This window comes from Xenopus tropicalis, chromosome 7 (genome assembly GCF_000004195.4).
Source record: "Xenopus tropicalis strain Nigerian chromosome 7, UCB_Xtro_10.0, whole genome shotgun sequence".
NCBI classification, from domain to species: Eukaryota; Metazoa; Chordata; class Amphibia; order Anura; family Pipidae; genus Xenopus; species Xenopus tropicalis.
This window is the reverse complement of record NC_030683.2, coordinates 124,192,071-124,202,335: the sequence shown is the minus strand read 5'-3', so window position 1 is coordinate 124,202,335 and position 10,265 is coordinate 124,192,071. Positions and strand designations below refer to the sequence as shown.

General features: G+C 43.6%; 1 protein-coding gene across 1 annotated transcript; it reads left to right on the top strand.

Moving 5' to 3' along the window:
* Nucleotides 1-1,340: 1,340 nt before the first annotated feature.
* LOC101734259 (phospholipase A2 inhibitor subunit gamma B) lies at nt 1,341-9,984 on the top strand. Its single transcript, XM_031906786.1, has 5 exons — nt 1,341-1,425; nt 4,289-4,405; nt 7,253-7,405; nt 8,540-8,677; nt 9,481-9,984. Exons 1-5 carry the CDS (start codon nt 1,374-1,376, stop codon nt 9,687-9,689), a joined length of 669 nt encoding a protein of 222 aa, XP_031762646.1. The 5' UTR covers nt 1,341-1,373; the 3' UTR covers nt 9,690-9,984.
* Nucleotides 9,985-10,265: the final 281 nt, after the last annotated feature.

Below are 10,265 nucleotides of genomic sequence, written 5' to 3'. Positions count from 1 at the left end.
GCATTTTTATCAAGCAAAATGCATTAAAGTCAATGGGTGTCTTGTTGGCTGCATTTTTATCAAACAAAATGCATTAAAGTCAATGGGTGTCTTTTTGGCTGCATTTTTATCAAGCAAAATGCATTAAAGTCAATGGGTGTCTTTTTGGCTGCATTTTTATCAAACAAAATGCATTAAAGTCAATGGGTGTCTTTTTGGCTGCATTTTTATCAAACAAAATGCATTAAAGTCAATGGGTGTCTTTTTGGCTGCATTTTTATCAAGCAAAATGCATTAAAGTCAATGGGTGTCTTTTTGGCTGCATTTTTATCAAACAAAATGCATTAAAGTCAATGGGTGTCTTTTTGGCTGCATTTTTATCAAACAAAATGCATTAAAGTCAATGGGTGTCTTTTTGGCTGCATTTTTATCAAGCAAAATGCATTAAAGTCAATGGGTGTCTTTCTGGCTGCATTTTTTATAAAGCAAAATGCATTAAAGTCAATGGGTGTCTTTCTGGCTGCATTTTTATCAAGCAAAATGCATTAAAGTCAATCTGTGTTTATTAGATGGGTTTTTTTTTTTTATCATGCAAAGTGCATTGAAGTCAATGGGTATCTTTTTTTCTAGCTCGTTTTTCACGCTCTAAAAATTTCGGAAATGGCGAAACGGAAAATTCACAAAACGGCAAAAATGTTGCATGTCAAAAAAAATTGTCGCTCACGGCTATTCTTTCGTCGCACAGCTATTCTTTTGTCGCCCGTGGCTATTCTTTTGTCGCCCGTTGCTATTCATGTGTCGCCCGTTGCTATTCTTTCGTCGCTCGGCTATTATTTTGTCGGGCGCGACAATTTTTGCACATTTTTTTATCCATTTCGCGAAACACAGAAATTCGCCGCGAATCCATGCCTGGCGAAACATTTCGCCCATCACTAGTGATAATGAGCTTCCTGGGTGAGAAGTGCAAACCTTTGGGGGGCAATAATTAAGCTTCATTAGACAAATTGGGGAACAAAAATGTTGCGTTCAAATAAACAAATAGTGTCCGTCCCAAGCAATTACCGTCAATTTGTAAATAACTTTAAAACTATTGTAGCTTATTGGCAAGATGCCTACAGTGACATTTCCTTTCATCAGACTAAATCTTATTTTTGTAGTTACAACTAAGTTGCCAGGGCAATGCTGTCAGACATGGGCACCGCTTGCCCTTACGTCATGAAACTTTTTTTGCTGTTTGTTTGAGGTTTCTCTGTGCCAGGTGGGAATCATATTACTCCCTGTTATACTGTCCCCTCCCTTCCCGAAATCAAGTGGATAAATAGAAGGTTCCCAGACTTGGGTTTATCCTTTATTCTCTTATCAGGGTCATTACTGAAAGGAACCCATCGCTGGAAATGAGCAGCACCCTGGCACCCATCTACACCCTCTTAGCCTTTGTGGCAACCGGTAAGGAAAACCTACAGATTCATCTCATGTTACAGATTATATAGGTTTCTTCCTAATATGTAATGGTAAATTAATAATTAGAAATAGATAGGAAGCATTATCCCTGTCTGTTTTAGGTGCCCAATGTCCATTTGCTCAAACTAAGGGGCTGTTGAAGATTTTGGGTGGGTCCCAGGTGTGTAACACTAAGCCAAACACCAGCTTTTGGGGTGCCTGGGTATACAGCACCCATTAAGACACCAAATGTGATAAAGGACCACTAATAAAATAGTAGCCTATTTCCCTGCAGTGTCCTTTGTGCCTTTTCAAAGGAATCAGGGTCTTCAGGGCAACATTTACAGGAGGGGTTTCTACCATGTAGGAAAATATTTATTTTCCAGAACTGCCCTATTGGGTTTATTTCATGGTTAAATGATTCCCTTTTCTCTGTAATAATAAAACTGTACCTGTACTTGATCCCAACTAAGATATAATTACCCCTTATTGGGGGCAGAACAGCCCTATTGGGTTTATTTCATGGTTAAATGATTCCCTTTTCTCTGTAATAATAAAACAGTACCTGTACTTGATCCCAACTAAGATATAATTACCCCTTATTGGGGCAGAACAGCCCTATTGGGTTTATTTCATGGTTAAATGATTCCCTTTTCTCTGTAATAATAAAACAGTACCTGTACTTGATCCCAACTAAGATATAATTACCCCTTATTGGGGCAGAACAGCCCTATTGGGTTTATTTCATGGTTAAATAATTCCCTTTTCTCTGTAATAATAAAACAGTACCTGTACTTGATCCCAACTAAGATATAATTACCCCCTATTGGGGCAGAACAGCCCTATTGGGTTTATTTCATGGTTAAATAATTCCTTTTTCTCTGTAATAATAAAACAGTACCTGTACTTGATCCCAACTAAGATATAATTACCCCCTATTGGGGCAGAACAGCCCTATTGGGTTTATTTAATGGTTAAATGATTCCCTTTTCTCTGTAATAATAAAACAGTACCTGTACTTGATCCCAACTAAGATATAATTACCCCCTATTGGGGCAGAACAGCCCTATTGGGTTTATTTAATGGTTAAATGATTCCCTTTTCTCTGTAATAATAAAACAGTACCTGTACTTGATCCCAACTAAGATATAATTACCCCTTATTGGGGCAGAACAGCCCTATTGGGTTTATTTCATGGTTAAATGATTCCCTTTTCTCTGTAATAATAAAACAGTACCTGTACTTGATCCCAACTAAGATATAATTACCCCTTATTGGGGCAGAACAGCCCTATTGGGTTTATTTCATGGTTAAATGATTCCCTTTTCTCTGTAATAATAAAACAGTACCTGTACTTGATCCCAACTAAGATATAATTACCCCTTATTGGGGCAGAACAGCCCTATTGGGTTTATTTCATGGTTAAATAATTCCCTTTTCTCTGTAATAATAAAACAGTACCTGTACTTGATCCCAACTAAGATATAATTACCCCCTATTGGGGCAGAACAGCCCTATTGGGTTTATTTCATGGTTAAATAATTCCCTTTTCTCTGTAATAATAAAACAGTACCTGTACTTGATCCCAACTAAGATATAATTACCCCTTATTGGGGCAGAACAGCCCTATTGGGTTTATTTAATGGTTAAATGATTCCCTTTTCTCTGTAATAATAAAACAGTACCTGTACTTGATCCCAACTAAGATATAATTACCCCTTATTGGGGCAGAACAGCCCTATTGGGTTTATTTAATGGTTAAATGATTCCCTTTTCTCTGTAATAATAAAACAGTACCTGTACTTGATCCCAACTAAGATATAATTACCCCTTATTGGGGCAGAACAGCCCTATTGGGTTTATTTAATGGTTAAATGATTCCCTTTTCTCTGTAATAATAAAACAGTACCTGTACTTGATCCCAACTAAGATATAATTACCCCTTATTGGGGCAGAACAGCCCTATTGGGTTTATTTAATGGTTAAATGATTCCCTTTTCTCTGTAATAATAAAACAGTACCTGTACTTGATCCCAACTAAGATATAATTACCCCCTATTGGGGCAGAACAGCCCTATTGGGTTTATTTAATGGTTAAATGATTCCCTTTTCTCTGTAATAATAAAACAGTACCTGTACTTGATCCCAACTAAGATATAATTACCCCTTATTGGGGCAGAACAGCCCTATTGGGTTTATTTCATGGTTAAATGATTCCCTTTTCTCTGTAATAATAAAACAGTACCTGCAGGAACAGCACCCAGTATGTACTCATTGCCAGCTCAGTACAATAAAGCTCTGTATTAGGCACAATTCATCATAAGCTGCTTCCTATTTTTGCCCATAGCCTTAACAAAGGCAGCATAGGGATTCCCCTGTACTAAGCACAATTCAGCAGGAACAGCCCCCTAAGTTTGCTCATAGCCTGTACAGAGAGATACCATAAAACTATGGCACATAGGGATTCCCCTGTACTAAGCACAATTCAGCAGGAACAGCCCCCTAAGTTTGCTCATAGCCTGTACAGAGAGATACCATAAAACTATGGCACATAGGGATTCCCCTGTACTAAGCACAATTCAGCAGGAACAGCCCCCTAAGTTTGCTCATAGCCTGTACAGAGAGATACCATAAAACTATGGCACATAGGGATTCCCCTGTACTAAGCACAATTCAGCAGGAACAGCCCCCTAAGTTTGCTCATAGCCTGTACAGAGAGATACCATAAAACTATGGCACATAGGGATTCCCCTGTACTAAGCACAATTCAGCAGGAACAGCCCCCTTGACAAGTTCTGCTTGTCAAGGTGCTTCAGCACTGCTCTTTTCCTAGGGATTAATTTTCAATGTATAAAATTTCTCCTTTTAGGTTATTCTCTGAGTTGCACAAAATGTCTGACACAGGGTGGAACAACCTGCTCTGGACCCAGTGTGACCTGCGCATCCAATGAAGTCTGTGCATCCCTGGCAATAAGAGTTTCCATACGTAGGTACCATTGATTGGAAAAAAATGTATTCCCGTGTTTGCTTTATTAATAAGATTATATTAAACACAACAGCAAAGTGTATACAATACCCAGCAGTCTATAGGGACATTTGTGGGAGGAGAAATGAGTGCATATAAATTTCAAATACTGTCTGATTGCCATGTTTAGTAAAAGCCTGCAACAGTAAGTTGACCCCAGTTAAACCAGATATATAGTCCTACTATTAATGTCTATTTTCTAACTCTGTGGTGCCCTTGTATTTGGACAGCTATGAAGGGTCCTGAATGTAATGGGAAGTAAGTCCCTTGTCCCTCGGTCATAGCATGACCTTTTGGTGCATTTCCACAGTTTGGCCATAAGGTGGCACTGTTGTATAAAAGGCTGAGCAACCATGAGGCTGGAGGCCATTTTGTGAAGCTCTCTGCCTGAAAAAGCAGGTGGGGAGATATTGGGGAATCTGGGAATAGGTAGGTCCAGACAGAATAGGCAGCTCTTGTTATAGGTCACACTAGGTGTGATAGACAGGCAGGGCTATTTAGTGAGCAGCATTTTGGCGCCGACAAGGAATTGTAGAGGGATTATAATCCCGGGTATAACACTGCCCAGAGTAGGGTTAACAGTGTACAGACCTAGGGTTAGATAGTGATCCCCCAGCTTCCACTAGAAACATATACCTGAAAGCTGGGAGTTAACCCATTGTGCCCTGCAGCTAAAGGGTCATTGTGACTATTCCTTGTAAGTACTGCCTGTTCTGTGAAATGCTACTACCTACCTATTCTATGCTGTAATTACTCCTAAGTGGCTGTGTAAATAAACAGCTCATGGTTTCAAGGTTAAGAACCACTGGCGCCCATTTGACCAGGACAGTCTGGTTTTTGGAAGGGCTGTCTGGGTCAAAACTTGGGCAGGACTCACTGAGATTGACACGGCGACCGGCCAATGACAGGTCGCTGTGTTGTAGCCCCACCCAGTGACATCACCGCCCTGCCTCTTCCTCGCCCCATGACATCACTGCCCTGCCTCTTTCTTGCCCCTGTGACATCACCACCCATCCCCTGCTAGGCAGGGCAAAAAAAGCCGCCAGAGGTGGAAACCCTAGATAAATCCAAGGTCAGAACTGAAGGGGTAGACAAAGATCAAAGTCCAGACTAAAGGTGGCCATACACGGGCTGATTATCGGCAGCTAGTCGGCCCGTATATGGGCACTAACGACGGGCCTGCCCGACCTACATCTGGCCTGAAATTGGCCAGATCTTGACCCTACAAGTTTCCCGCTTTCTATAGCGCATCCCGCTGTCCCGGATAGTTCCCTGAATGTCCCGCATTTCCGTAATAGATTACGGAAATGCGGGACATTCATAGAACGATCCGCGACAGCAGGATGAGAAGGTTTAAGCTGAGCGCTCCGACTCCTTGCGCTGCTTCTCTCCTTATGTGGCTCCTTCTCTGGCGGTGCCTGGCCCTTTTATAAGGTTGCGCCCGTGCGTAATGACGTCACACGTACACACGGGGCGCAACCTTATAAAAGGGCCTGGGACCGCCGGAGAAGGAGCCACATAAGGAGAGAAGCAGCGCAAGGAGTCGGAGCGTGTATTGGGGGGCTCTGTGTATAGGGGGCACTGTGTATGGGGGGATCTGTGTATGGGGGGCTCTGTGTATGGGGGGCACTGTGTATGGGGGGCTCTGTGTATGGGGGGCTCTGTGTATGGGGGGCACTGTGTATGGGGGGCACTGTGTATGGGGGGCTCTGTGTATGGGGGGCACTGTGTATGGGGGGGCTCTGTGTATGGGGGGCACTGTGTATGGGGGGCACTGTGTATGGGGGGCACTGTGTATGGGGGGGCTCTGTGTATGGGGGGCACTGTGTATGGGGGGCTCTGTGTATAAAGGGTACTGTGTATGGGGGGCTCTGTGTATAAAGGGTACTGTGTATGGGGGGCTCTGTGTATGGGGGGCTCTGTGTTTGCCCTTCACTGTGAAGGGCACAATTTTTATTATAAATGTGCTTACTGGATGATCCCTACTAATATCTATGCACCTTGGACAGGGTCGGACTGGGCCGCCGGGACACCGGGAAAAACCACGGTGGGCCCCCGACGGCCCAGACCCGACCCTTGCCAGCGATCCCCCAGGCGACTATTCCTCCCCTGACGTGTTAAACTTACACGATTAGGGGAGGACGTTAGGTGGGGGACCCTGCGGGGGGTTAGGGAGGCTCAGCGGGGGGTTAGGGAGGCTCAGCGGGGGGTTAGGGAGGCTCAGCGGGGGGGTTAGGGAGGCGCTGCGGGGGGTTAGGGAGGCTCAGCGGGGGCGTTAGGGAGGCCCTGCGGGAGGTTAGGGAGGCTCAGCGGGGGGGGTTAGGGAGGCCCTGCGGGGGATTAGGGAGGCTCAGCGGGGGGGTTAGGGAGGCCCTGCGGGGGATTAGGGAGGCTCAGCGGGGGGGTTAGGGAGGCCCCTGCAGGGGGTTAGGGAGGCTCAGCGGGGGGGTTAGGGAGGCCCCTGTGGGGGGTTAGGGAGGCTCAGCGGGGTCAGATACTGTACAGGGTCGGACCATGTATGACCCCCTTTGTAGCTGCGGCTGATCAAGTATAATATACAGGGCTCCTTTATGTGTATTATGATAACTGATAGCACCAACAGTTTGCACAGAATTTCAGCACGGGGGAATATGTTGAAGTGCTGGAAATAAAACACTAATTGTGCTCATTGTGCTGATTTTTTTGCTTACTTTGCTCAATTTAATAAATGAGGCCTAAGCAATTATGTAAGACTGATAGGGGAATAAATGAACGTTTGTTTGATGGTAGCCCTGCGTTAATAAATGCATTTTTTTGCTTTCGTTACAGCTGAGATGAACAACGTTAACATGTTTGCAAGTTCCTGTGCACCACAAAATGAGTGTGATATATCTGGGGGTATGAGTTTTCCTCCATCTACAAAGGTGGCATTCGCCTCATCCTGCTGCTCCACGGACAAGTGCACTCCAGCTCCACCCACACGTAGGTACCATTACTAATGTAACCCATTCCTATTTGTCAGGGATCCCCAACCTTTTTCACTCATGAGCCACACTCAGATGTGTTGGGGAGCCACACAAGCATGAAAAAGCTCCTTCAGGATGCCAAATAAAGGTTGTGATTGGCTGTTGGGTAGCCCTATGGGGACTTTCAGCCTACAGGAGGTTCTACTTGGAGTAAAACTGTGTCTCTGGGATTCCAAAACTTGCCTCCAAGCCAGAAATGTAAAAATGACACCTGCTTTGAGGCCACTGGGAGCAACATCCAAGGGGTTGGTGAGCAACATGTTGCCCCCGAGCCACTGGTTGGGGATCACTGCTATGTCTGTTAGGGCAACTAGTTGTGTTCATTTCTTTACCACTTTTGGGGTACAATTAGGGATGTAGTGGCCCCAAACAAAGGCACACCAGTGTATTTAAGATGGTGAACAAGTGCCCAAATCCATTACTAGAAAGGGAAATGCATGGCAGCTTTGCTACTAATGTTTGAGGTGGATGAAGGTGCTTTTCCCATGGCTGAAATGAGTATTTGGACTCTACACCCTGTGTGCCACAGCCCTAATTGGTTACAATAATATGGGGATGTCCAACCATCATCATTTCAGCTTTAACTCCCAGCATTGAGCTGATGGGGTAGCTGATAGTTGTAGAAAAACTATTACTTATTCAGTATAGAGCTGCAAAGCCGCCATCTTGGTACACCCATAGCAATGCAGTTTATCACCCAGAATTACTTGTACTATATAACCCAGTAACTTCTTTTCAAGGGAAGATTCCTGTGTCATCTTTGTACACATATAATACCATATTAGAACAACCCATAATATTATATTGCAATACCCATGTCTTTATTCTCTTCTCCCTCATTGGGGGGCTGCCCCCAAACTTTTTATTTTCTCCCAAGTGGCTTTTATTTGGTGCTTATCCCATAATAAGAAGTTTACATGGGGTATGACCGAGCATGACTGGTCTGGCATGATGGATTTGGGGCATAACTAGCTAAATAGGGTTATATGCAGCACTCTTCATACTCCACAACTAAGTACTTGCCCTTTAAATGAAAGCATTGCTGGATAGAATATGTATTATATAAACTGAGACACTTTCTTTCTTACAGTATCAGATGCGAATCAACCCAATGGGGTGGTATGTCCGGCATGTGTATCAATGAATTCTGATCCGTGTAAGACTGGGGACACCATGAAGTGCACCGGGAATGAACGTATGTGCTATTCAGAAACATCAACAGTGCCAGGTAAACGTGTATCATTTATTTATCTTTGTCAGTAAATATTGCCCCTGCCCTTGAGCCGCCATTTTGTGATGGGCTGTGTGCTCCCTCAGAGATCAGCTGATCAGAGATATATATTCCAAACTAGAATATATATATCAGTAAATATTGCCCTTTTACATCCTTTCCCTCGAGCCGCCATTTAGTGATGGGCTGTGTGCTCCCTCAGAAATCAGCTGACAGGAAGTGATGCAGCTCTAACTGTAACAGGAAGTAGTGTGGGAGTAAAAGGCAGAACTCTGCCCATTCATTGGCTGATGGGGCCTAGCATGTATGTGTGCCTTGGCTTGTTTGTGTGCACTGTGACTCCTATGATCCCAGGGGGCGGCCCTTAGTACTTAAAATGGCAGTTTCCTATTTAGGATTACCCAATGGCACATACTGCTAAATAAGTATATTTATATGAAAATGGTTTATTTACATGAAGCAGGGTTTTACATATGAGCTGTTTATGTGATATATTTTTTGAGAGACCTACATTGTTTGGGGGTATAGTTTCCCTTTACAAAAGTTCACTCTCAGGAAGATCGATAAGTTCCTCCCCCTTTTATAGGGAACAATAAAGCTTGGGCAACTAGAAAACCATCCAATCACAGGGCTTGGGTTCCCTTGATGGCCCTGGGTAGGGGGAATTAACTATTTCATATCTCCTACACTTGACTTCCTGCTGCTCCGGGGTGGGCTATACATGGACAACTTCAGGGGGGGCTGGGTTTGAACGCTGCTTTTATTGTTTACATTAATCATTTCATATTTACTCTCTACAGGTATGTCTGGCCCTGTGTCCATCCGTGGCTGTGCATCTAAAAGTATCTGTGATATTGCCATCTCAAGCGAAGCCTCCATCTTTAAATCCCTGAATGTCAGTTCAAGCATTAAGTGCACCAATGGAGCCTTTCACCCCCATCCTGGATTCCTCCTCCCAGCAGCCATTGCGTCTGCACTAATAACATTCATGCTTTTTGTAAGAATTTAATTAGTATGGCACTGCTTTATCTTGTCTATAGATAGGGGCCTATGAAATCGTTTTTTATTATGTGACTATCGCTTGGGAAGTAATCGAACACATTTCAGTCTAATATTTATTATAGGAACACTGAAATATAACCCTGCTTGGGTGCTGAATATTTTCTAGGAAGGGGGAATTAACAGTGTTTAGCTTTAGCAAATATTTTTATACCAATCAGATTTTAATTTATTTATTTTATTTATTTTCGAGACAGTGGCTGTGTGGATTATGAATTAAAAATACAATTTATGCCTACTTTAAAGGGATTCTGTCATGATTTTTATGGGGTACTTCAGATTAGAACTGCTTTTAGATAACCTATTGTTTCTCCTACTCCCATGTAACTGGAGGAGTCCCAAGCCGGACTTGGATTTCTTACTATTGAGTGCTATTCTGATACCTACTGGGAGCTGCTGTCTTGCTCCCTTCCCATTGCTCTGCTGATCGGCTGCTGGGAGGGGGGGGGTGCTATCACTCCAACTTGCAGCGCTGCAGTAAAGTGTGACTGAAGTTTATCAGAGCACAGGTCACATGGCTGTGGCA

What these genes read in the sequence shown, in the direction of transcription:
- LOC101734259 (XM_031906786.1), top strand. Translation starts at nt 1,374, where the DNA reads ATGAGCAGCACCCTGGCACCCATCTACACCCTCTTAGCCTTTGTGGCA. An exon ending in GGCAATAAGAGTTTCCATAC is followed by an intron (nt 4,406 to 7,252) that starts GTAGGTACCATT and finishes CTTTCGTTACAG; the next exon opens with CTGAGATGAACAACGTTAAC. An exon ending in CACTCCAGCTCCACCCACAC is followed by an intron (nt 7,406 to 8,539) that starts GTAGGTACCATT and finishes TCTTTCTTACAG; the next exon opens with TATCAGATGCGAATCAACCC.